The 24,597-nt window shown below is 48.2% G+C and overlaps 12 protein-coding genes across 12 annotated transcripts; 7 read left to right on the top strand and 5 right to left on the bottom strand.

The window, feature by feature from the left end:
• Positions 1-1,643: 1,643 nt before the first annotated feature.
• sakA (mitogen-activated protein kinase HOG1) lies at positions 1,644-3,245 on the top strand (the record flags this gene model as incomplete). Its single annotated transcript, XM_016743437.1, has 9 exons — positions 1,644-1,699; positions 1,786-1,833; positions 1,907-2,036; positions 2,089-2,132; positions 2,188-2,287; positions 2,342-2,698; positions 2,758-2,836; positions 2,897-3,080; positions 3,137-3,245. 9 exons carry the CDS (start codon positions 1,644-1,646, stop codon positions 3,243-3,245), a joined length of 1,107 nt encoding a protein of 368 aa, XP_016596160.1.
• A 606-nt stretch (positions 3,246-3,851) lies between these two features.
• Positions 3,852-6,683, top strand: PEX2_061650 (uncharacterized protein; the record flags this gene model as incomplete). The annotated part of the gene is made up of 6 exons (XM_016743436.1): positions 3,852-3,910; positions 4,012-4,116; positions 4,236-4,478; positions 4,598-4,625; positions 4,677-4,737; positions 4,789-6,683. 6 exons carry the CDS (start codon positions 3,852-3,854, stop codon positions 6,681-6,683), a joined length of 2,391 nt encoding a protein of 796 aa, XP_016596159.1.
• Positions 6,684-7,566: 883 nt separating this feature from the next.
• Positions 7,567-10,192, bottom strand: culA (cullin culA; the record flags this gene model as incomplete). The annotated part of the gene is made up of 6 exons (XM_016743435.1): positions 7,567-7,755; positions 7,816-9,713; positions 9,777-9,847; positions 9,911-9,927; positions 10,007-10,076; positions 10,143-10,192. The coding sequence occupies 6 exons, from the start codon at positions 10,190-10,192 to the stop codon at positions 7,567-7,569; spliced, it is 2,295 nt and encodes a 764-aa protein (XP_016596158.1).
• A 1,167-nt stretch (positions 10,193-11,359) lies between these two features.
• On the bottom strand, positions 11,360-12,301 carry PEX2_061630 (uncharacterized protein; the record flags this gene model as incomplete). The annotated part of the gene is made up of 3 exons (XM_016743434.1): positions 11,360-11,383; positions 11,462-11,577; positions 11,641-12,301. 3 exons carry the CDS (start codon positions 12,299-12,301, stop codon positions 11,360-11,362), a joined length of 801 nt encoding a protein of 266 aa, XP_016596157.1.
• Positions 12,302-12,850: 549 nt separating this feature from the next.
• PEX2_061620 (cupin domain-containing protein) lies at positions 12,851-13,381 on the top strand (the record flags this gene model as incomplete). Its single annotated transcript, XM_016743433.1, has 1 exon — positions 12,851-13,381. One exon carries the CDS (start codon positions 12,851-12,853, stop codon positions 13,379-13,381), a length of 531 nt encoding a protein of 176 aa, XP_016596156.1.
• A 92-nt stretch (positions 13,382-13,473) lies between these two features.
• Positions 13,474-14,698, bottom strand: PEX2_061610 (phospholipase D regulator; the record flags this gene model as incomplete). The annotated part of the gene is made up of 4 exons (XM_016743432.1): positions 13,474-13,498; positions 13,555-13,600; positions 13,643-14,416; positions 14,476-14,698. 4 exons carry the CDS (start codon positions 14,696-14,698, stop codon positions 13,474-13,476), a joined length of 1,068 nt encoding a protein of 355 aa, XP_016596155.1.
• Positions 14,699-15,065: 367 nt separating this feature from the next.
• Positions 15,066-15,998, top strand: PEX2_061600 (mitochondrial K+-H+ exchange-related family protein; the record flags this gene model as incomplete). Its single annotated transcript, XM_016743431.1, has 3 exons — positions 15,066-15,502; positions 15,554-15,609; positions 15,664-15,998. 3 exons carry the CDS (start codon positions 15,066-15,068, stop codon positions 15,996-15,998), a joined length of 828 nt encoding a protein of 275 aa, XP_016596154.1.
• Positions 15,999-16,312: 314 nt separating this feature from the next.
• On the top strand, positions 16,313-17,653 carry end3 (cytoskeletal adaptor protein SagA; the record flags this gene model as incomplete). The annotated part of the gene is made up of 3 exons (XM_016743430.1): positions 16,313-16,552; positions 16,617-16,851; positions 16,914-17,653. The coding sequence occupies 3 exons, from the start codon at positions 16,313-16,315 to the stop codon at positions 17,651-17,653; spliced, it is 1,215 nt and encodes a 404-aa protein (XP_016596153.1).
• Positions 17,654-18,703: 1,050 nt separating this feature from the next.
• PEX2_061580 (uncharacterized protein) lies at positions 18,704-19,021 on the bottom strand (the record flags this gene model as incomplete). Its single annotated transcript, XM_016743429.1, has 1 exon — positions 18,704-19,021. One exon carries the CDS (start codon positions 19,019-19,021, stop codon positions 18,704-18,706), a length of 318 nt encoding a protein of 105 aa, XP_016596152.1.
• A 1,577-nt stretch (positions 19,022-20,598) lies between these two features.
• PEX2_061570 (nuclear transport factor 2 family protein) lies at positions 20,599-21,054 on the bottom strand (the record flags this gene model as incomplete). The annotated part of the gene is made up of 1 exon (XM_016743428.1): positions 20,599-21,054. One exon carries the CDS (start codon positions 21,052-21,054, stop codon positions 20,599-20,601), a length of 456 nt encoding a protein of 151 aa, XP_016596151.1.
• A 343-nt stretch (positions 21,055-21,397) lies between these two features.
• PEX2_061560 (GFA family protein) lies at positions 21,398-21,868 on the top strand (the record flags this gene model as incomplete). Its single annotated transcript, XM_016743427.1, has 2 exons — positions 21,398-21,542; positions 21,612-21,868. The coding sequence occupies 2 exons, from the start codon at positions 21,398-21,400 to the stop codon at positions 21,866-21,868; spliced, it is 402 nt and encodes a 133-aa protein (XP_016596150.1).
• A 571-nt stretch (positions 21,869-22,439) lies between these two features.
• PEX2_061550 (Major facilitator superfamily domain, general substrate transporter) lies at positions 22,440-24,547 on the top strand (the record flags this gene model as incomplete). Its single annotated transcript, XM_016743426.1, has 9 exons — positions 22,440-22,553; positions 22,615-22,695; positions 22,775-22,827; positions 22,888-23,145; positions 23,200-23,858; positions 23,918-24,076; positions 24,128-24,338; positions 24,394-24,451; positions 24,506-24,547. The coding sequence occupies 9 exons, from the start codon at positions 22,440-22,442 to the stop codon at positions 24,545-24,547; spliced, it is 1,635 nt and encodes a 544-aa protein (XP_016596149.1).
• Between the last annotated feature and the right edge of the window lie 50 nt (positions 24,548-24,597).

The raw sequence follows: 24,597 nt of genomic DNA, 5'->3' as shown, positions 1-24,597 counted from the left end.
GCATGTTGCTTTCAAGCACCATTGGCTTATCTCGGATATGCGGTGAATCCCGGGCACTGACCCCCTCTCCTCTCATAACAAGGAAGTCAATTCAGCCTTGTGGGCAGATGTACAGGGGTTATAGGCAAGAATCAAGGCCTAGGAAAAGTGCCTTGTTAGTCTTGCTATTATCAGCACCTAGGCAGTTCAAAGTAGAGGTAATTATCAGGCCCCTTGAAGAGTTGCCATATGTATATATATCCCAAGGATTTGATATGCACCCAGGGACATGAATGTATTCTCTTATCAGATACATCTAGGAAATATGAAACCCCGAAAGGGATCTCCAAAGTTTAATATGAACTGGACTCCTGTCCTATTACAGCCACATCATTGAAAGGTCTTTGATGAATATCTTTGATGAATATCTTTGATGAATATCTTTGATGAATATCTTTGAGGAATATCTTTGATGAATATCTTTGTTGCATGTCTGCAGTTGCATTTCCGCAGTAGCGTGGCAGGCATTGTTTCACATGTCTCAGCCGCCAAATTCGCACATACATCAGACGGTGACAGCACCCGAGGACCCCCAGTTGAAACCAATATCTAAGCCAAGGTTTCTGGGTAATTTCCTTTAGGGTTGCATTGTACATGGCCATTACGGTTGGGTGCAGATTCCGGGTCCTTGATATAACATATGCAATGTAGCATGTACGATTTAGCGATGATTTGAGAGATAGTGGTGCAGGCTAACAAGACCACGTCATAAAAGATCGGAGCCGACCTAGTTGGGGAGGAACATTCGTTGGATATGTTGGAGGGTAGCCCGGAGAGTCCCTCTTATACAGCAATGTTACTTGGAATTATCTACCGGACCTATAAGAGCATCAGAGAGGAAGCTATGGTAGAGCTTATATACATGTAGACATGATAAACATTGCTGCTTTAAAGAGATTGAAGGTGAGGGGTTATATTTTGACCTGCCAAGGTTCCAAATAGAGGCCCAAGAACTCCCCATATATGTTGTACATAATCTTGAGCGAGTTAAGCGCAGATAAAAAAACAATAATATAGGTAGTCGGTAAACCATATTGAATTAATCTGTATATGAGGTCTATAGTCTAAAATCTATATCAATAACATCAAATAACAATGCTGCTCAAAGGCAACACCTCCCGGAATAAGACCGGGGTCTGGGCCGCGTGGTTGTGGAGCGAGGGCAACCTTCCAACCTTGGAAGTTCACACAATCAACAGCACATGGAATAGGATATTATTGTATAATAGTTGAATGAGTATATATATATGGAGTAATCAAGTAATTCAGTATATCATGAAAATGTAAATAAACCAACTTACTCCCTATAATAATAATAATACTAAAAATAATAAGAAAATCCCATTTAATATGGCTTGAGGCTGCTGAGTCATCCACATAAAACCGGGCTTCGCCAACGTCATCGGCCTTGTTTTCTGCGCTTTTCACCCAGTCCCTTCCCCACACCTGTTGCCAACACACTTGCTTTCTTTGCGACCCCTTTCTTCTGGCAATTATTTTTTGAAAGCCTTCATCTTCTCCCTCTTTCGTCTTTGAACTTGAGATTCTTACTGGAATCTCTCTCTTTCTCCGTTTATCTGCTTGCATTACCCCCACCTTCCATCATGGCGGAATTCGTGCGTGCCCAGATTTTTGGCACCACCTTTGAGATCACCAGCCGGTTCGCAATGCCCTGTTCTGCTACATTTACTATGGGCGCTTCAGCAGGTGCTGCCAGAAGAATATTGGTGCTAATTTGATTTCTAGGTATACGGAACTGCAGCCGGTGGGAATGGGTGCCTTCGGACTGGTCTGGTATGTTGCATTCTGTGTCGCACAAGATATTACCAAGCCCAAGTACATGCTAACTAGGTTACCATTGCAACAGTTCTGCCAAAGACCAATTGACCGCACAGCCAGTCGCAGTTAAAAAAATTATGAAACCCTTCAGTACCCCTGTTCTGTCCAAGCGAACCTACCGGGAGCTGAAGCTGCTCAAACATCTCCGTCACGAGAACGTCCGTACTTCATTAAATACATTGACCGGGTTTATTTGCTGACACTCCGCAGATTATCAGCTTGAGTGACATTTTCATTTCGCCTTTGGAAGACATGTATGTTCCCCTCATCTGCAAGGCGGGGTTAAACAATATAAACTAATGACCACAGCTACTTCGTCACCGAACTTCTGGGAACTGACCTCCACCGACTTCTTACTTCGCGACCCCTTGAAAAGCAATTCATTCAGTACTTCTTATACCAAATTTTGGTATGATTTTCACGGGAATAATATCCGGGACGCCATAATCTGACCTGTTGATAGCGTGGCTTGAAATATGTCCACTCCGCCGGTGTGGTCCACCGGGATCTGAAACCCAGCAACATTCTGATTAACGAGAACTGTGATCTGAAAATCTGCGACTTTGGCCTTGCCCGCATCCAGGACCCTCAAATGACCGGCTATGTCTCAACACGATACTACCGCGCGCCCGAGATCATGCTCACTTGGCAAAAGTACGATGTCGAGGTGGACATTTGGAGTGCGGGTTGCATCTTTGCCGAGATGTTGGAAGGAAAGCCGCTGTTCCCTGGAAAGGACCATGTCAACCAGTTTTCGATCATCACGGAGCTGCTTGGTACTCCTCCCGATGACGTGATCCAGACAATCTGTAGCGAGAACGTGAGTAATTGTTCCTTGTCTGGCAAAGGATCAAAAAATGCTAAGATATGATGATCTAGACCCTCCGATTTGTGAAGTCTCTACCACAGCGCGAGCGCCAACCCCTCGCAAATAAATTCAAGAATGCTGATGCCGATGGTACGTGATATTTGAGCCGAATATGGTGAGCTTGAACGCTAACTTGTTTCTTCGTTTAAGCGGTTGACTTGCTCGAGCGGATGCTGGTTTTCAACCCAAAGCAGCGCATTCAAGCCCCCGAAGCATTAGCGCATGAGTACCTGGCACCCTACCACGACCCGACCGATGAGCCTGTTGCGGGAGAGAAGTTCGATTGGTCGTTCAATGATGCTGATCTGCCCGTAGATACTTGGAAGATCATGATGTACGTGCTTGATTTGTTACCCCACCACGATGCTTCTTATTAATTTTCCGCCCTAGGTACTCGGAAATTCTCGACTTCCACAACATTGAACAAGGCAACGAGGCTGGCCAAGCTTTAGTACAGGGCGCAGTGCAGGGCAACGCTACTGGACAGGCATTCGCATAATGGTATGACGCGAAATCTCCCTAAGAAACGCTCTTCTGCCATTGAATTCCAGTCTCAAAATTTGAAGTCTGGCCCTATTTCTGTTCAAGGGTGCTACGAAGCTGGCGTCTTCACTTGTGTTTTTTATCTTACTTTTCATTCCCTACTTGGTATTTTTTTTTGTTGTCTTCCTGGAAATCATTGTCCATAGCTCTGCCGGCGTCGTTAAGAATTGGTTGGTGATTAGGAGAAATCATACGGGAGATCTGATTTAGTTCAGCGATGGAGCACCTCATAACCTTTTAATCCTTTGAAATATCTACGCAATCTAACTTATTTCTGCAATCCCTATATAACATTTAACCGTTAAGGTATACCCGTGATGTTGATGCTCTCCGGTATTGGCGGGGCTACCGTTCACCGCCCGCTCCCCGTGCGATAACCGTATCGGCGATGTTTCCCCTGTTTGCGACAATCTAAGTCTCATGGGAAACCTACGTCGAGGTTTTGGAGGAGAAGCACCTCTTTTCTACATATTGCAAACCATTCATTCGAACCATTAATCCCCAGCATTTTAATTGCATTTTTCTCAGCCGAACCGAATCCATTGTCGCAAGGTTCGGCGCCATGGCTGTCCACCATAAACAAGACCCAATTGTCTTGGTTGTAGATTTCCACCATGCACGGTGAGCCATGAGACACCCAAAAAACCTGGGCTCATATCTTTGAAATGAAGACAAAGATGGATCCATAGTGGAACCTGGCTGACTGAGACATACCCCTGTAGCGGCCCCGAAATTGAGCATTGCATTGCCGACGAAGGAACCGACCCAGCAACCGAGAATGACTGGTCTCTGCTTCCATTCATGGCCCTATCCGACGGAGCACATCTGTACGATACCCCTGTCTCTGCCAAGCATTTCGTTCCCTCCCCTTCTTGGTCTCCTCTGGCGCATTTCCGCGACGAGGAGAGCCGATTTGCGCCAAACCAACTAACCCGTCGGAATTCAGGTCCACCGAGGAATTCTCATACTTCACGCTTTGCCGAAAGGGCGCATCTACTACACCCGAAACCTCCCTCTTTGGCATCTCCTGCTCCCGCCAGCTCGATTCGAGTCTGCTTATCAACCGCTCGGCTGATGTGACTCGGTCAACGGTACAAAAGGCCGTTGTGGTCGTCACAGATACTCCGCAGCGAGTAGGTCAATTGCGCGAGAAGCTCTCCGTGGTGACTTCCGCTTGGTTTGCGCAACGGTATGTCGAATATACTTGCCCTGGTGGACTATTTGCTACCCCGATGCGCTGGCATGGAAGCTGGATAGAACCCGGCTTAGAATGAGGAATTGTGGCTAATTGAGCACTCAATTTAATAGTGACTTCTCGGATGTTGATATCTTGAAGGTATGTACTAGCTGCGGCGGTGTATGGAATGAGATACTGACATGGATATAGAAATTCCGCGAGGGTTTGGTAATTGCTCTGCTCAACGATGGCCCAAAAGACCAGAATTTGGGTAAGGATGTCATTCGTTTCGATATGTCTGAAAATCTGCTAATTTATGAAGGCCTTTCCCTCCGGGAGATGATTCACGAATTCAAATTTCAGACTTTGGTTCTTTTCAAGGCACTACTGCTGCAGCCCAAGATGCTTTTCTTCGGGACGCGCTGCGAACGCCTGTGTATGATTCAGTTCTCGCTTATATCTTTAATACCCGGCCTCATCAACAACTTGCAGGACTGCGCGGATCCTTCTTTTGATACCTATTCTCAGACTGTTGAGAAACCAACGTCTCTCAAGACGAGTGACAGAAGCTCTCTGTTGGCATATATGGGGCTTCCACTGCAGATCTTCGGAAAGGGAAGCATGTTTGGTCCCTATACGCCTCTCCAGCTGCTGGATCTGCTGGCAGATGATGGCACAAAATCATACGTGGTTGGCTCAACAAACTCGCTACTTCTTCAGCAAAAAGACCGTTACAGTGATATTCTAATTAACCTCGACGAAGACAGTATCGTCATAAATTCCCCTTCCCTTCGCAGCGCCCTGGTCCTTTCCGCGGCTGATAGGCGCTGGATTGACCTGCTCACACAAATTGTCAACGACACTTGGGACGAGGAACATCCTTCACAGCCCAAGACTCTTGGCTTTATGGGCTCAGAAGAATTCATCCGACTACAGTTCGAAGAATACTTGCTGGCTTTATTATCGTCCATGAAATACCACGAGGAGCTCTACCCATCCGATGTTGGAGAATCGGGGCATCGCAGCAGAACCCAGTTGCAGAATCTCAACATTGAAGGAGACCCTGCCATTGACTTCAACACGGAATTCCTGGCCCAGTGGAAAACTACATCTAATTATGCCCTGTTTTCGCGTCTCACTTCGGATGCGCTCCTATTCTCCATTACTGAGCCACGACACCCAAACGCCGGCGGCCTGACAATGGAAGATGTCCAAAGACGACTTGCACAACAGGTAGCAGACCTGCACCTGGATGAGCGCGTTCGCGAAGGCCGCGAGGCCCTGAACCGCCACATCTCAACCGGACAAAAGAAAGTGAGCGCGGCATTCACCAGCTTCTGGTCCGACATCGAGACAATGCGCGAAGCGCAACGCAAACGCAATGAAGAGAAGACCGCCTCCCAATCGCAACGCACCTCCATCGACAAAGAAACCCCAACATCACCAACTCCCTCCTCACAGGATCCCGCCGATGCCTCCTGGTTCGCAGGTCGCCAAAGGCCATCCGTCGACCTGACACAGGCCCAGGCTTCCGTGACAGTAGCCAGCCAAAAGGCCGGCTCTTATCTTAGCTCTTGGGGCTCCTGGGCGAGCGAAAAGCGCCGCGAATGGCAAGACAAGCGCGTCACATCTCCGACCCCCAATGCCACTCCCAATGCCGACTTGACTTCGCCATCAACCCCGGTCTTGTCCGTCGCTACCGAAACAGCCGAGTTGGACCGCGGTCGGCGCCGTTCCATCCAGCATAATAGCGAAGGCAACGACAGCACCGAGGGTGGTCTCACTCGCAGCACCAGCCGAAGAAAGAGATGGAGTAATATCCTGCTCAGACGCGACAGCGGCGAGTTCCAGCGCTACGATGATGTCTCTACATCCGAGCCTATCGACACTCCTTTCCCCAAGTCCCCTCTGTCACAGGGATCTCCGGCTTATGCGGATGACGCGGAGCACAAGCAGACCCAGGACGTTCTCCAGGACAAAAAGACTGCTAGACAAGATACCGTTGATGCAGATGGATTCTCCGCCGTGGCTCTCACGCCGAATGAAGGTCTGGGGTTGAGTTTGAAGACTGAGGAGGCTGTTTCCGATAGCCAGAAGGAACCCACACCTTCGAGCGGTGTACAGGTAGATACACAGCCTGAGAACTTGGTGGCAGCACTCCCTGTCAAAGAGGAGGTGCATCCTGTCCAGAACAAAGACTCGTCTGGTACGAACTAGCGCGCTGGATTTGGAAGGCTGGGGTTGATTTGCATTTCTCACATTTAGGGTGATGCGGTACTTCACGGACTTTTTGTCTTCTATTCTTGTTGTCTCTAGCTTTGCATAGCATATACATTCTAGCACAGTTCTCATGTTGATTATACATAAATATACATTGGGTCTGGCCAACACTACTTATATCGATCTACTGAATGAAAGATTGAAGTGAAATCTTCTTTCGTGTGTTTGATTCTGATCAGCTGTCTTCTTTTCTACAATGCATGTCATTAGAATAGATCTGACCGTCTGTGGCCGTCGTATTGTTTCGCTTAGGGTTAGGAAATTCCAAGGTTCGACCTACTCTAAAGATATTTTGTGCTCACACCATACTTGAATGACCTTTCATTCTGTCTTGTTATGGTTTCTCTATTGGGCTAGGTCTCGGAACCTTCGAATCCCTAGTGGCCAGCTGGATAGAAGAGAATCATCAATTTATTATGTTTTAATAATTTCAGAGAAAGGGAGAAAAGAACCCGAGAGCAAAGAGCAAAGAAAATAACCAGGTCATCATTTGTTTGTCGTCTCAGCGCTATGAAGAAACATAAAAGAAGTCGCCGACACAATGAAAAGAATTCTTATGCTCCTATCAGCCTGATTCCATCCGCCAGCTATCCATTGTAGGAGTCCTATCCTGGAACAGCAAAGGTCCCATTCCGCCCTACCTTGCTGTTCCACCATAGATGGAATAGAAGAATGAGAGATGGACACAGGAAGCCACTGGTGTCGGAAAGAGACAGTAGCAAAAGCAGAGAGCAACAGAAAACAGGAAATAGAAGCAAGTTGGTTGTGCAATGTTGGAGGAGAGGGAGAGGGGGGAGGGGGGGGAAGGTTTAGTTTGGATCTAAGCAATGTATGAGATTTCATCGCCGTCCATGCGCTCAATGTAGTCCTTCTCCATGAGGGCTTCAATGTTCTTCTTGATGTCCGGGATTTTAGGCGGGAAGCGGGACTTGACCTGCTGAATAACCTCCTGGACAAGCTGGACGTGCTTCATCTTCTTGCGCGACTTCATGATGCGAACAATGGCGGACTACAACAGGGTCAGGACAAATGGACTGTGCGGGGGTTGATGATTAGTTAGGAGACATACCTGAAGCAGAAGCTTCCTGTCCTCTTCTATGGTTTTATGTGTGTCGTCGGCCTCGACCTTTTGCTCGGATTTGATCTGAATGTTGAGGTTGACTTTGACCTTCTTACTCTTGAAGTTGTAGTTCAATGTGAACGAGGTGGAAGGTTCAGGCTTAGCGCCCTCGGGGCTGGCAATGAGGACCTTTGCCTTCAGCAGAATGCTAAGGTTGGGATCGAGGATTTCAGTAGATAGTGTAGTGGCTTTTTCAATCTCATCGTAGGACAGAGTGTCGGCTTCGTTGAAAAGAAGTAGAATACCCATCTGGTAGGTCGATACCTGGAAGGTGTAGGGCACTTTGGCGTTTTTGATATAGTTAGCCTTGATTTCGCCCTTGCATAGCTGCCATAGCCATGTCAGCTTGCGGCCGCTGTGCTTGTCAAAGTAGAATGTCTGGAACCGTTCGGCGGTCTTGACTATCTCCGGTGGCGCAAGGAATGGCGTGGTCGGGGCATTGAGAGGCCAGAAGCCAGTTCCCAGGACCTGGAAGTGAGCATCGGCCATTCTCTTTCGGTCATCATCTTCTAGCACTTTGTCCTGCCAGACCTTGTAGTTGTTATTGAGATCTTTGGAGATCTGCATGTCCTGGAACATGCGTTGCAGCTTGTTGGTATATTCGAAACCACATGCCTCCTTAAGCTTGCTAATCATGCTTGTTTCAGCGTCGTCAGAAACAGAGCTCACATGAACCAGACGTTTCGCCAGGTTCTTGGAATAGAACTTCTGGAAGACGTCTTTGTCTTCAATGTACTTGAAGACTGTCATAATTTGCACGAGCATATCCTCAAGCTCCGACTCTTCAGCCGACTTGGATCCCTTCTTGAGCAGTGAGTCCGTGTATTTTGCAAGCAGCTCGGGAGACTTGGAAGAGCTCGTCTTGCAGATACGGTTTCGGTTGACAAATTCTCGGCAGGCGTTATCAAGAGAACGCACAAACTCAGCCTCGCCATTGAAAGCCTCATCGACCAAGCTCTGGTACCGTGTGTGGACCTGTAGCAGAGCATCGACGTACAACTTGGGCTCGAGTGTTTCTCCCTCCGAAGCGACCTTCTCGACAGCAGCCAGACCGGCACGTCTCACGTGGTTCTCAAAGGTCGTGCGCAGAGGATCCAGACCTTCCTTGATCCGTGATAAGAGTCCGTACATACGAGCAAGATCCTCCTGGCGTTCGTTATCCAGCAAGACTTGGAACTCGTCACGAAGCAAAGTCGAGTGGGCGGTGACGAGAACAGACAGACAGGTATCGGTCAAGCTCTTGGTGACATCTGGATGCAAATACAAACCGACCCGCTGCTTCTCCTCATCCAGACGAGTTTCTGCCTTCTTCATGTATTCCACCACGCTGTTTTCGGCCACGAACTGCCGTGACTCATTTTCATAATATGTCTTGGTGGCACGGATGAACGGCAACTGGAAGTATTGCCGATAGACATCTAGTGTTGACTTGGAGCTATCATTTTCATCCAAACCCAGTGACACGAAGGAGTCCACAATGGATTTAATCTGCGACTGTTCGATGGTTTCTCCGTTTCGTTGCTTCTCGATCAGATTCAGAACAGCATCCATGACCTTATCGTGGACTTTCTCGAAAAAGTCCCCTTTCCATTTGACAAGGTGCAGGGTGTAAACGTCATAGACGTTTTTCTTACCCTCGTCGATCTCACGCTTGACCCAGTGACGGTTCAGGTAGCGAAAGAGGTGGTTCACGTACTTGGCGGCGGTCGTGTAGCGGTACCATTCGCGAATGTAGAAGCCAAGCAAGCCTTCTTCGGTGTGGCTCTGTGATTGTTTGTAAACCTTATTCAGATGGGCGGAGAGGTATTCGCCGAGTAGTTTGTAAAGTTCCTCGCCGAGTAAATGAGCTTGAATCCAGGTCAGCTCAAATCGTGAAGCCGAGAGTGCGGCATGAAGGGAAGAAAACAAACCCCCGCGTTGTCCTTGTAGACCTTGGCCGCTAGCGACGGCTTTTTGAGATGTGCAAAAATTATGGACAGCCCTAATATCAAGTTGTGAGCGCGATTCTCGTCAGACACGAGGTAGGATCGAATCTTGAACACACGTGTATAGACCCATGTACTGGACAAAAACAGTCAGTCAGCTTCTGTTTTCGAACACCCTCACCAGTCGGTAGTGAGTTGAACGGCATTTCACTTACAGTCTTCATATCGATACCGGAATCAAGGTTGAGCATGACGCTCTCGATTCCAATTTCGAGGAATGACCAACTAATCCACAGTTAGCCCATGCCATACCACCGTGTCAAAGCAAATTGCCAATCATTGTCTGCTCACGTTGAGTCAAGGTCATCCTTGTGAGGTACCGGCGGCATCGCGAGAGACATCGCGGTTGCAGGGCAGTCGGGTGGGATGCGGAGGAAAGTGAGTAGTCAAGGTCGAGGGTCCTGGTAAACTAGTCAGTCACGCGCTCTTAATTCCCAACGGTAACCAGCAAGGTACACATAATGAATATTACCTCAAGACGGTTGTAGCGCCACAAGTCACGCCTCAAAGATCTTCGGGTGATCAAATGAGGGTAGGCGCTTGGGAGCGGGAGGGGTTGGCAAGAGCGGGGTTCGGAAATCAAAGAAAACGAGCGAGAAGATACAAGCCTCTTCAGGACCTTTTAGAGCGAAAATTGAAAAAGAGATTAGGCAGAAGAACAGAGAAGTGATGAGGCTGAGATGGACTAGAGCGTGGGGATGGCCTTGTTGCCGTAGGCGGTGAGGTGGCGGAGCTTGTCAAATCTACAACTTACATCATCGGCTTTGATGGGTTTGATTACAGCCACCTCAAGACTACACTTTTTTTTTTGTCTTGTCTTAGTTTTTCTTCGTTTTTTCTCTCGTGAAATTCATGCCCTCATGTGCAAAGGGGTAGAGCGGCCAAAGGTCAAATGCCTGATTTTGTAGGGTTGATGCCTTAATATGCTTTAATTATAGACCGCTTTCGACACCATGAACTGTAAATTGAAGCTATTCCTATATTTCATACGGAGTACAAATCTCCCATATTCTCAAAATTGAAGCTATTCCCACCGCACAAATCATCAGTCTCTTCTAATCTCTAGCGTTGAAAACCGCCCCGGACCACACAAAATGGTGGGAATAGCTTCACCTTTTCAACAGAGAGATTCAGTCAGTCGCAACAGCTCCAACGCCAAGAAATGTATAATTTAATTCTTTTGAACTTCCAACGTTCCAAGAAGGGTAGTTATATAATTTGATTACTAAGCTCTATATCAAAGGTCTCTTGGACAAAATATGCTTCTTGTACCGCCTTCACATACACCTCAAAAGACATCCAAAAAGACCATGCAAAAAGACCTACTAAAAGACTACCAAAAAGAGAGAATGAAATCGGGGACTCAAACTTTGCCGTTGTAATTCGAGGAACTCCTTGAAATCATCCAAATCCTGCTGCATCTTGTTCTGTCGATGTTTAGGGCTTCTGTCCCAACCGGGTGCGACAGCAAGGCTTGGAGTTTAGGGAGCGCATTCCCGATTTGGTTGTCAAACTTCTGCAAACACGGCCGGCTATTCTTGTCATAGCAATTCAGATATTTTAATCTCTTAAGGCATAATTCACGAAGATATCTCTTGGACAGGCCACACCGAAGTTGCGAAATTTACAAGGTGCTGTCTTCCAAGCTGCACATCGGTCTCTTTGGGTATTTCCGGGGCTCCGCCGAAAATGTGATGGAACGGAATTACAATCGGGTACTGAGAGACTGTAATATTATTACAAGTCTCTTCAATTACACATGATTGTGTGACGCGAGGATGCTGAGTACCTGAGTCCCATTCGTAGGTATCGATTGTGATTTGGGGCTTTTTGCGGTTGACTTTGACGGTGATAGCCATATTGGCTCTGCCTCTGACAGGGTCCACCCACAATCTGGCGTTGTTGCGTAAATTGGTGGCAGTCTCTGAAACTGCAACTTCAACGACTACCTTGGGTCGTTGGGGGTCACCACGGGAACGCCGAATGGGGCCCCAGCCCCAATCGGGCTGCTTGATGCTGCCATTTCCAACGTCGATGTTAACCCCCCCAAAGCCTTGCAATGCTCGAAACAGCCCCATAGGCTGCAAAGTTTCCAGGACTTCACTGTTCAATGCCATGGCAGCTTGAGCATGTTCCGGAGTCGTCATTCTGAGAATTAGGATATGTAGGGCCGCGTGGTAGAACAGACGAAGACCAGCGATTGGATCTGGGAGCAAAAACTCTTTTTCGAAGGAGGAGGGATCAATGGCAATAACGAAGTATTCAGATATTTCTGGGGCGTTTGGATCGAGGTGGTGCAATGAGCGTTCAAACCGGTCGTATTCAATTTTTAGGATTTGATCAAATTGCTCTTTCCCTTCATATGTGTACCTATTCATGGAAGGAGGCAGGTCGCTCAGAAAGTGTTCCACCTCATCTCGAGAAGGGAAGGAGCATTTAGAACCGGCCATGATTTATGCTTTTTTCTGCTTCTGTTTATAAGTAGAGGGAGAAAAGTTCTGCAGAAAGAGGTGTATTAAGTGATTGAGTTGAGTTACTTCATAATGAGCGCACCAAAAGTCCTTTTTTTCTTCACGAAGAGATTTTGAGTTCTATTCTAATACATCTGTCATTAACCTATATGCGGACTTCTAAGTGTGTGTACATATTTTCTATGGATATACTTTGTAGTATATCCTTTGACTGGGTTACCCTAAGTTTGTACAAGAATTACCAGCCGCGTTTGCGGCCTTGTGACATCTTTTAGCTAGACTATTTTAGCTGGTCTTTTTAGATATCTAGAAATATGTCTTTTTTGGTGTCTTTTTTGGTGTCTTTTTTGGATGTCTTTTTAGATGTATGTTGAAGGCGGTAAAAAAAGCATTTTTATATGTTTAACCAGAGATTTGCCCCACCATGAATGACGTCATCGGTCTGAAGTACAGCTTGTTGATTTGTCCAATGAAATCTAATTTCTTTCTCTATGCAAAACGACCAAAGCAAAAGAGAGAACGCCTCGCATGACTCCACTGTCGAACACTCAAGTGACCACTCGCCAGATTCCCGAGTGGCACCATATACCGAACACTTCGATACAATGCAAGCCGCTCATGATATACCATGGAGCCTTCAATGCCACATCCACAGAGCTCGAGGAACACCTAGAGGCAGTAGGCGAGGTTATTCCTCAATGGGTGTATAGCATGTACAGACAAACCCACTTCCACTCCACAACGCAAGAGGTGCTCGGAGTTATTTCAGGGAGCGCGCGTCTCTGCTTTGGAGGCGAGGAGAACCCGGAGCGATTTGAGCCAACGGTCCAGCGCGGTGATCTGATCATTGTGCCTGCTGGAGTGGGTCATCGACTCTTAGAGGACCTGCATGGGAACCAGGAAGAGTTCCAAATGGCCGGAGCGTATCCACATGGAAAACAGTGGGATATGTGTTATGGGAAGCCAGAAGAGAAGGCAAAGGTGCAGAGAATCAAGGATGTAGCTTGGTTCCGTCAAGATCCGTTGTATGGCGTCGACGGTCCGGCTTTGCACGTCTAGCTAAAATTGCGCTTACGCAATATCAAGTCTCGCTTAAATGGTATATTTAATCAGCAGCCAAAAGATTCATGAAACACAACAAGACCGGGAGATCACTGCGTGACTCTTTCGACAAGCCTGGTAGAGCGTTAGAACACGGAGAAAATATGTCATGCATAGACAAGACGGCTTACCTGAGAACACTAATCGAAAATGTCATGAGCCAAGCCAAGAGCGCAACTAGCAATACAGAAGCAAGTGCCTTTTGTCGCGTACATATACCATCATTTCGAGGATCGATCGTTTGGTTGACCTCCGCTTCAGTGCAGGATCCTGTCACCTCGGAGAGTGAAGCAAATGCCAAACTAAGATTGGCGGAATCGAAAACGATAAAGAAGATATCCAGGAGGAGGAGACGTGCTTTGGCGGAGGGAGAGCGCAAACCCAATGGCTTTGACGTGTATTCATCGAAGGTGATGTATAAGAGGTAAACTAGGGCGACTGCATCGACGATGATAGCCATCAATGCAGATGGGCCCTGGGGGTGATGTCCCTCATTAGACATGTGCTGAATCGATCCACCCAGAGCCAGCGCAGAAAGTGAGAAGCACCAAACAGTCATTCGAAGAATCAGCGGTACGATCGGGCTTCGTAGAAGCGTTTTCCTGAAACGCTTGATCCAGATATCCCTTCGGCCTCCGCTGTGTAGCGGATACTCCGGACTATCGCCCTCCAAGAGCTTTCCCCGCCATGGTTGCAAATAATCGCCGTGATTCTCATTTAGCCATTCTGACGTGACATGCTGTTCCTCTCTACCGGGTTCTCGGGGGTATTGGATGGTTCGTGAGAATGTCACCCAGCGTGATTCACGGTTGACGGGGGGAGAGGCATCATCAAACAGGCTGTTAGTGGTCGCGTGATTAGGTTGCGGCTTCGACGATGAGGAGGGCGAGTGGTTGTGCTGAGCGACAAATGCGCCATTTGGTTGGGAAGGGAGTAAACGATCGGTTGCCGTAGCCTCATCCTCCTCGGGCTCATCGACCGACCGAATCCAGGCTATAAAGACCTCGCTATTAGTGAGTGATCGTTGGGTCGAGCTTTAAATGGGATCATACCGGGTAGAGAGCGTAAGGCGAAGCGTTGGGAGTGCGCGATCTCTTCCGTTGTCTGGCCGTCTGTACGCGCAAGTGCTGGATCGGAGGTTTTATTGCGAACAGCAGACTCGGTATCAACGCTAAGCGGGCCTGGTAGCGGTGATGATTCTGGGATGGGCGGAATCTTCTCTGCCAGCCTCTCACCAAAGATTCGCCCTGGAGCGCTGTCTCTGGGGCTGTCCATGATACAGGACAGAACCTGAAACCTGAAACTCGGGAGCCGCGGGAAACTTCAATCAACAGTTTGCCCGCGAATCCCCAATTGCTGCTCAAGTAGGAAGTATGGTTGTTCAGGGATGACCTCCCTAAGACGAAAGTGTACGCGGACCTCGGGAATGACGTCTCGATTTATCCAGCGCGTGGACCTGCTTGCTCCCGCATCCCTTTTTCATCCACACGAAAAAAAAAAAATCAAGTTTCAATAGACTGTTTATTGTGAAAGTCTTCTTCCATTTCATTTGTCCTGAGCCATTTGATATCTATCAATTATCTTCCCCGCGATCAGGCGATTATCGATTGTCGATTGTCTCTTGTCTCAGACAGCCTCCACCATGCGCCTTTTCCTAATTCCCATCTCGACAAAACGAGTTCTCGTATATGCTCGACCTCTTAACAAGGATTTAGCGAAAGAGCTTTCAATCCTTGATAGGATCACAACAAAGGCGGCTGAAACATGGGCGAAGTGGGAGGAAGCTGACAAAGGATGGAAGATGCACCTTGTTAGATGGGGCAATCGAGTCCAGCAACGGATACCATACGAAGAATGGGCCCTCAAAAGCATTCCTTCATTCAAAACTCAGCTACGAATTAATGGAGATCATGGAAAGACCAAGGTTGATGTGTTGTTCCCCGGTAACGCGGTGCGGTTGGACCGAATCCAGCAAGTGGTGCGCACGATCGCCACGGAGAGGCAGGAACTTCACCGGAAGAGGATGATGTGGAGCTTGATTGCTGCACCGATTACAGCACCTTTTGGGTTGATTCCAGTGTATGTGGATGCTATGAGTCTCTAGTGACATGATATACTAATTCAGAGCAGGGTTCCGAATATTCCCTTTTTCTATGTGGCATACCGGGGCTGGTCCCACTGGCGTGGTTAGTTTGATCTTCTACACAGACCCGATTCATAAAACTGACGAAAATACACAGCATTGAATGGCTCAAGACATCTAGAATTCCTCGTTGAGAAGAATCTCCTCAACCCCGTCTCATTACCGGAGCTAGAACAGCTATATGCCAAACGCGCATCTCAAACACTTGAAGGTACCACGACCGACACATCATATTCCGAGGTTGCCGAGGACATAGAGCAGAGTGAGGATCGGATCCTGTTGAAGATGTCTGATGCCAAGAAGTTGGCTACGATCTTTGAAGCACCGGAGCTTGTGTTGGAAGCTGAACGAGCAATTATTCAAGTGAATGAGCAGCTTGAGGCTGCAGCAAGGGCCAAGGAAGATATGAAAGATGAGAAGAAGGATTCATAACGCCGAGGATTTGATCACGATATTCTGGGGAAAGGAGACATCGAGCTCTTTTCCCCAACAATGAGGGGGATCATGTACCATAATGCAAGGAACACATCGAATTTCAAGAGATAAACATATAGACGATAATTATTATGAATATTTGAACATTTCAATATGAATACTATAAAAGAGTATACAAAGTAATAAAGAAAGGATAATTACATTGTGAGTCCAATGACCTCAGAGCCCCTGACGGAAGTAGGTAAATCCGAGTCTCTCCCCCCATTGTTCCCACCTCATCCACCACGCCATTCATCGGAGCTCCATTCATCATGGCTACTAAAAAGATTGAGCAATGGGAGATTGAGCGATATTGGGAGATCTTCGCCTCATTATCAAATGGCCAAAAACATCTCAACAGCTCCCAAGCCGCCTCCGTGCTGAGGAACAGCCGGCTGCGCGATGACCAGCTCGAGAAGGTTTGGGACATTGCCGATGTCGACGGAGACGGAGAGCTGGATTTTGAGGAGTTCTGTGTTGCGATGCGCCTAGTCTTCGATCTGGTCAACGGCGTAAGTGACACACCCTCTCAAATCCCCATCAAATCGCTCTAACACAACGTCTTATCTGTAACAGGAACTACAAGATGTCCCAAATGTCCTGCCAGATTGGCTAGTCCCAGAATCCAAATCACATCTCGTCCATGCGACCCGCGCACTAAGCAGTGGACAAGAACGATTTGAGCGGATAGAAGACGAGGACGACTCGCTCGGTCTGAAGGACGGCTTTGATTGGTATATGAAGCCTGAGGACAAGAACAAGTACACCGAGATCTACGACGCCAACCGGAATGCGCGCGGCCAAGTAGAATGTGAGTAACCCGTACAGCGCGCTGTGCGCGCTCAGAAAAATACCCCGCTGATCACCTCCCAGTCCAACAATTACAACCACTCTACGAATCGCTCGACGTCCCCGACACCGACGTCCGCTCCGCCTGGAACCTGGTTAACCCATCCGCATCAACCGCAATCAACAAAGATGCAACACTCGCCTTCCTGCACATCCTGAACTTCCGCCACGAGGGTTTCCGCATCCCACGCACTATCCCCGCATCGCTCCGCGCCTCATTCGAGCACAACCAAATCGACTATCAAGTCGACAAGGCGCGACCTGCACAGCGCTATGGCGCAGATGGTGATACGGAAACACGGACGGGCCGCAAGGCCAAGTTCGGCGATACCTACCTTGGCCGTCTGGGCGTTGGCGGCAAGGGCTCATACCAGCCCAAGGGGACGGATTTCAGCGATACGATCCAGGACGAGGAGTGGGAGAAGGTGCGGCTGCGCCGTGAGCTCGCGGAGTTGGAGAAGAAGCTGGAATCCGCCACTAAAGCCTCCGACTCTAGGCGGGATGGGCCGCGCAATGATGGCCGGCCTAACTGGGTTCTGATTAAGAAGGAGGCGCTCTCACTTTTGGAGTATAAGGAGCGAGAGTTGCGGGAGCTGCGTGAGGGTACTGGCCGTGCTAAGGATGGCCAGGATCTGGAGCGACTCCGCGAGGACGTCAAGGCTGTTGGGGAACAGGTGGACGGGCTGAAGAGTCATATGGCCCAACGGCATGATGTTCTTTCAGACCTCCGCAGCCAGATTGAGGACGAGAAAGCTCGGCGGTGATTGCTCACTGTGTGACAGTGGACTAGCGGACCCGTTGGCATATGCTTTTTATTTCTTCTTTGCTTTCCGTGGCCCCTTTTGTTGCATATATGTCCTACCTTCTTGATTCTCGCGACTATCATGTACAGCCATTTTCTTGTTAGGGAGCTTCAGGCGTCAAATGGATATTCTTTGCATTGTTATGCCTGACTAGTGTAAGGGATGTTGAAATAATTTAATCCGATTCAATAGCGAGGCATCTTGGCTCTATCTACCTGGCAAGTTGACCTCAGCGTGATTATTTTCTAAAGTTTAGAATTTGAAAGTGATCTTAATCCCTGGCAGGGAGGAGTAGGGACACGTTGAGATAGATCGTTTGAGCTAGCTTCATTTTATTTAATCAGAGTTTAACGTTCTCCATTTCCTTGCAAAAGATCTATCGCGTGTCATCTCGCAGGTTCTGGGCCTGCCAGTCATTCACACGGTCAGGAAATAGCGGGAGACGCTCACTCAGCGACTGGTCATGTGCAAGAAGAATCAATACATTGCCAGCAGCATCTAGCTCCTGGATCTTGGAGACAGTTGTCATAGCCGCCTCGTAATCAGGGAACATCGGCCCCCGTGCCACCCGAAAGAAAGGCTCATCGGGACTTTTCCAACCCGCTAGCTGCATCAGCAAGTCCCCAGGACACCCGCCATAGCTATGAGTGTGACTTGATGTATCCGGTTGGGGCAAAGGGAGATACTGCGAAGGTCGCAATACACCAACATGATGTCACGCATCGGCGCCCATGAAAACGAACAACGGTGGGTCTGCTGTCGTGCGTGCCAGGCCACACATGTGTCCTGTAGCGTGGCCAGGTGCTTCTAGCAAATAGAAAGAACCATCACCAAATAGTCGACTGCATCGAAGCGGCCAATCCTGAGGCTTGCGCCCTGGATATCGAGTTCGCAGACATTGCGACCTGCAGCATTGCTGTCTAGGACCGTACCGTCCGGATTGGATGGATAGCCAGGCCATGAGCTTTCCTTGACGCCGGGCCCGACAACAAGCTCCGCACGGGATGGGAATCAAGATGGGTCGCCTGTGTGGTCGAAGTGGTTATGTGACCATATTACGGCCTCAATGTCGGAGCTGTGGATGTTCAGGCCGCTACTATCTTCATCCAGTACTGAGACCACGTCCCTGTTGCATGATAATATCGTGGTAGTGGCCTTGACAAGCTGCACAATCTTGGGGGGAAAAGCTTCTTCCCAGTCAATGCGTAAACCGCGGTCGAAGACTATGTGGCGATCACCATGCGAGACAAGGAAGCAGTATGATGGGGAGTAAGGCCCCTCAAAGCCTGGTAATTCCGGCTCCCAGAAGACTCTCGGCTTCAAGTACATGCGTGTATCGCTAATAGGCGTGTCAGTAGGTTAGGACAAAGAGTGCGCTGGCGATGTCTGGTTTGACATACGTATTGTAACATAGCTTTCGACATCATCTTGCTATACACTTCGATATCTGTCAATATTGCTCGGATAATGAGTAAATCGCGTGTCGTGGTAATTACCTCGTTGGGTTCCATGGACCAGGGTACTTCTTTATAGCACAGCGCAAGGCAAAGGCCGATGACCGAGCCTAAAACCAAGTATTCTTGGATAAAGCTTTCGCCTTTGCCCATATTTTAAGATATACACGGTCTATGCCCATTCGTAGAAGTTATTTCTGGAACTTAACCGGGTCCTTGATCTGCTATACACTGCCACTTTCCTTCGGCCCCAAAAGACGCCCTGTATTTGGAAGAGTGAGATTCCTGGCCGAAGAAGTAACTAAGATCCACTTCGCGACGTAATAGGCAAGTGAGATAAGGAGCATCCTCATTTCTGTCTTGGGAGCCATTGATCTGCTTTGCCAATCGCATCTTATACCTTCTTATCACATGTATAATGGATTCATGTTGACCCAATCTCAGCTGAGCGGACTAAAATCGTGGCTGATCAGGAGCGGAGACACCTCGATAAAGGAAAGGCTAGGTAGTAAGATGGTGAAGCCAATCCGTTTACGAATTCACCTGGAAACGCCCCTGGGTGAAGGACTCGTAAACTGCCTCGCCTGGCTGATGGCGAAAGCTATTAAATGAGGGGGTCCTCCGAGTGTTCGTGTGTTCTAAAAGCCAGACACCCCATTAGCCTTCTTAATCATATTAATCAAATCTCCCATCGAACTCTATTCTTGGACTCTGATTTTTGAGAAGAGCGTGGCAATGATGGCCACACCAAGAATCCTGGCGGCGTTAGCTCTTGTTGTAGGGCTTCAGTGTGCAGATGCTATCCCTTAAAGTACCTCATTCATAAAGACCTTTGACTATGTCATTGTTGGTGCTGGTGCTGAGGGATTGACTGTTGCCTCTCGCCTATCTGAGAATCTCTCTGTTTCAGTTGCCGTCATCGAAGCTGGTACTTGGTCAACATTAGTGACAGGCAACCAGAGCCAAGTTCCTGCAGACGACTTTTATTACAATGGCAAAGCCCACAATGAGACAAATCCTTTGGTTGACTGGGGGTTCCTCACCACACCGCAAGCGGTATACATATCTCTTCCTTGGACAGTGCGTCGGTTACTGATTGACTTAGGGTATCAACAACGAAACCGTACACTACACCCGTAGAAAATCGGTAAGCATAATATTACCCCCAATCAAATAACTAGCTACAAAAGGGGCTAATACGAATTAGCTTGGAGGGTGTACCAACCTAAATTACATGGGATACACTCAAACCACTGCAGGGGCCCTCCAGCTATGGGCCGATACAGTGGGAGATCCTTCCTATGCTTATGAGCAAGTGTGCATGGCAACTACTTTCTCTTTCTAAAAAAGTGGTATATGTAAACATAACTCATAAATATATTCATCTTTCACAACCATGTCCTATATTGAATCATCACTCAACAAGACCCGTTCTGGAAATAGCCTTATTCCCTAAGCAGTCGCAAGCCCCAACTTGAGCTGCTCACCACCAAACACTTTCTCCAAGAGATCAGCATCCAAAAACGCCTTGGCCTCAACAATTTTCCCTCCCTCGTTCCAGCGACAGTGCCATGAATAGTGCTGGTTGTAGGGGACGCCGCTCTTGGTCTTGGTGTCGACAGTCTTCATTTCGATGACGGACCAGCCATCCTGGCCAACAATGACGCCAGACTCGCCACCGGGAACTTCGAGTTTGTAGCCCGGCTCGGCCAGTAGAAGGTTGATGTTGGCCCAGGTCGCATTGTAGTAGTTATTTTTGGTCGTCCAGGTGCCGGAGAAGCGGTGCTGGCCGGTCACCTGCCAGTGCACGTTGTCGTCGACATAATCGAAAAACTTCTCGGTTCCCTCAGGAGGATTGCAAAAGTTGCGGAAAACATCGTAGATGTATTTGCGGTCTGGGTATGGCATGATGGAGGTAGAGTGGCTTGGAAGAGGGATTGAATTGCATGAGAGATTGGAATCTGAAACAATGAGTGGTGGCAATGATTCAATTCATGTTAGAACATATATATATATATATAACGTTTCTTGGGTAGAGGCCTTAGAATGTTACAGTTGTACTCCGGTCCATGGAAAGGATGGGGATGGTAATATTGATTCTGTCGACTCCACCCCACAACTGTATTCCGGCCAAAGGACAGCATATGGATAATAAAACTAATGGTCTCAGTGGGTTTAGTTTATCACAAGGTCCCTCAACCTTCATCTTCCTTTCTAAAAGTCAATTTTTAATCGTCGCAACATACTCACCATGGTCACCGGATCCTGCCTGTGCGGCAATATTCAATATGAACTCCACGGCGATCCAATCAATACCGCCATGTGTTTCTGTGACAACTGCCGCAAATCGACCGGTTCTATTGGAATGGCCAACGGCTGGTACAGCAAAGAGGCAAGTGGAATAGCTAGCTTCATCGAGGAAATCAAGTCTCACACGGTTCTTTAGGCTGTAACGATCACCAAAGGAGCCGATACAATGCGCACCTACAAAGACCATGCGACAGACTCCGGAGCGACCATTGAGCGGTCATTTTGCCCCGCTTGTGGATCGCCGTTGATTGCAGAGAATCAGACCAAATTCCCAGGCGCCGTTATTGTCACTTATGGCACCATGGAGCTTCAGTCGGGACGGTACTGGAAGCCGGAATTGGAGTACTTTTGTAAGCGGAAGGTGGAGTGGTTTGGGACACCAGTGGACACAAAGAAGTTCTATGAGCTTTGAATAGTGCCCAGGTGCCCAGGTGTACATGGTGTATTATGTCAGACGGGATTACCTAGTTAGCAATCGATTTCCGCTTCAATTTATACAACCCAAGCAAGCAAGGGACAGAAAAGATTAGAGTTAAAATTAAAACTGTCCATGAGACCAAGGTAGGAGTCAACGTACCTATAGTAAGCTCTGGACGTGTCTTACGTTGCAGGGCTCTTAGTCATAAAGGTGGAAACTTTTCAAGGTTTCTCCACTGCGGATCGTCCCCGGCCCGGAGTGTAGATCTGCCGAATATCTATGAAAGTCTCCGCCTCGGCAAGGAAGGAGAGAATTGACGAATCATGAAGCGGACCGGCGTACAGTCGGCAACTTTTTTTGGAATGCTGAATCATAGCCAGATGAAAGGTGTGAAAGGTGCCGAGGTACCATGGTGTGTTCTTTATTGCGGAAAGAAGTTGGCCCGGGGTGACAAATTTTTCCCCTGAAAGTTTCCGGGGCTTTCATATAGGTTATATACTTAGCGTTTGCGGTTGCATCGCATTAAGGGTTGCTCCTATAGATTTTATCACTTTAATTCATCGTGATGGCTGAAGTATCTACCTCCTCTGGGCCCGAGTCACTTCAGGATGCCGAAAAGCTCACTCAGAGTGATTCGTCACTGGACTCGCAGGAAAAGCGGCAAATCACCGGCTTCAAGGTGAGTTCAGTTCTAAAATTGCTTCCCAAGGTCGGACTAATGAGATTGCTGACTGCGTTAGTGGTTTCTATTTCTGTTCAGCACCCTGACGGCCATCTTCGTCTACTCGCTAGATAATACAATCGTTGCTAATATCGCTCCGGTACGCCCCCTACCTCTTCATTTCAATTGTCTACGAGAGAGGCGTATACTGACAAATACCTTATATTTTGCCTTAATAGAAAATTGTCAACGATTTCAACGGTGTCGAAGATTTGCCATGGCTTTCGGTGGGGTACGTAGATGAGACTGAGCATTGGAGATGTTGCTGGCTGACAAACTCCGATCTATATAGGTTTATGATTGGAGGAATGGCAATGATACTGCCGTTTGGTAAGATCTACACACTTTTTGATGCTAAGTGGGTATTTATTGTGTCTACGGTTGTGTTTATGGCAGCCTCTGCACTCTGTGGCGGAGCGCCAACAATGGACGCCGAAATCATTGGGCGAGTCTTTGCTGGTGCAGGCGGCAATGGAATGTACTTCGGGCTGCTTGCTCTGATTTCTATGAATACCTCTAGCCAAGAACGCCCAAAATGGCTAAGCTTGAGGTGAGCCTACTTTTGCGAAAAGACGGCGAATCGTATACTGAAAATTTATCCTAGTGGCTTAGTCTGGGGTCTTGGGACGGTTCTGGGTCCTGTAGTCGGTGGCGCCTTTGAGCTGTATACTTGGCGCTGGGCATTCTATATTAACCTGCTGTTCGGCGCTATCTTGCTGCCGACCTATCTATTCGTTATCCCATCCAACGACCCACTACCCGGAACGTCGCGATGGCAGAAACTGGCTACCTTCGACTGGGTAGGCACCGTTCTCAGTATTGGAGCATTTACCACCCTGGTAATGGGTATTAACTTCGGTGGAACTCTTTACCTATGGAACAGCGGGCAGACAATTGCACTGTTCGTTGTTTCTGGCATTCTGTGGATTATCTTCGGTCTCCAACAGGGTTTTAACATCGCGACCTCGACCGACAGACGTATCCTACCAATCCACTTGCTTACCCAGAAAGAGCCAGTCTTACTCTTTATCTCTTGTGCGGCCGTAGGCGCTGTTTCCTATGTCAGTGTCGATTACGTCCCTATTTATTTCCAGTTCACCCAAGGGGACAATGCGATTCAATCTGCTGCCCGGCTACTCCCGTTTATCTTCCTGTTAATTACCACTATCCCGCTTAGCGGTGTTATGATGTCTCATGTCGGCTACTACAAGCCCTGGTACGTGGGTGGGAGTATAATCGCCCTGATACCGGCTGTTTTGATGTGTAAGTCTCGCGCGGAGTTCATTTTACCTGTGACCGTTGCTAATACCGCCGACCAACAGCTACGATTGTTCATGTCGACACCCCGTCAGGTGTGATCTATGGACTTGAGATTGTACTGGGGCTTGGAGCTGGCGCCTACACCCAGGCCGCCTTTGGGGTCATTCAGGCTGTCGTAGTCCCAGCTGAGGCACCTAATGGACTGACTCTTATGCTACTCGGTTAGTTACATTGCTTCTTTGCCATATTCCCAGCTAACACAAACTGCGCAGCCCAACTAAGCGGCATGACGCTAGGCCTGTCTATCAGCGGCGCCATTTTCGTCAACCTCGCATCGAACGACCTATTCGCCCTGCTCCCAGAGTATCCGCAATCACAAGTTAGGCAGATCGTATCCGGAACGAGTGGCCAGCTGCTCTCGTCGCTGTCTGGGAAGCTGCGTGATCAGGCGCTGGTCATCATCGTGTCCGCATGGCACAATATGTAAGTGCCCGTTGTGTTCTTTTCTGGTGGATAATGTACTGATTTTTCGGGGTAGTTTCATCTGCGTATATACCGCCGCTGCTGCGAGCTTGATATGCTCGGTCTTTATGTCGGTAAATAGAATCGAGTGCCGGAATCCAAGTACGTTTACTGAGTGGTGTTTATAGCATAAAAAATGCAACGTCTCGGCCGCTGCGGGCGGTGCGTGAGATATCTGCATTTCCTCCAGTCCTTTCCGGGGAAGATCTTTTTTTTTCTC

This window comes from Penicillium expansum (genome assembly GCF_000769745.1).
Source record: "Penicillium expansum strain MD-8 chromosome Unknown contig192, whole genome shotgun sequence".
Lineage (NCBI taxonomy): Eukaryota > Fungi > Ascomycota > Eurotiomycetes > Eurotiales > Aspergillaceae > Penicillium > Penicillium expansum.
Note: the sequence above shows the minus strand (reverse complement) of the source record. Positions and strands in the feature narration are given on the sequence as shown.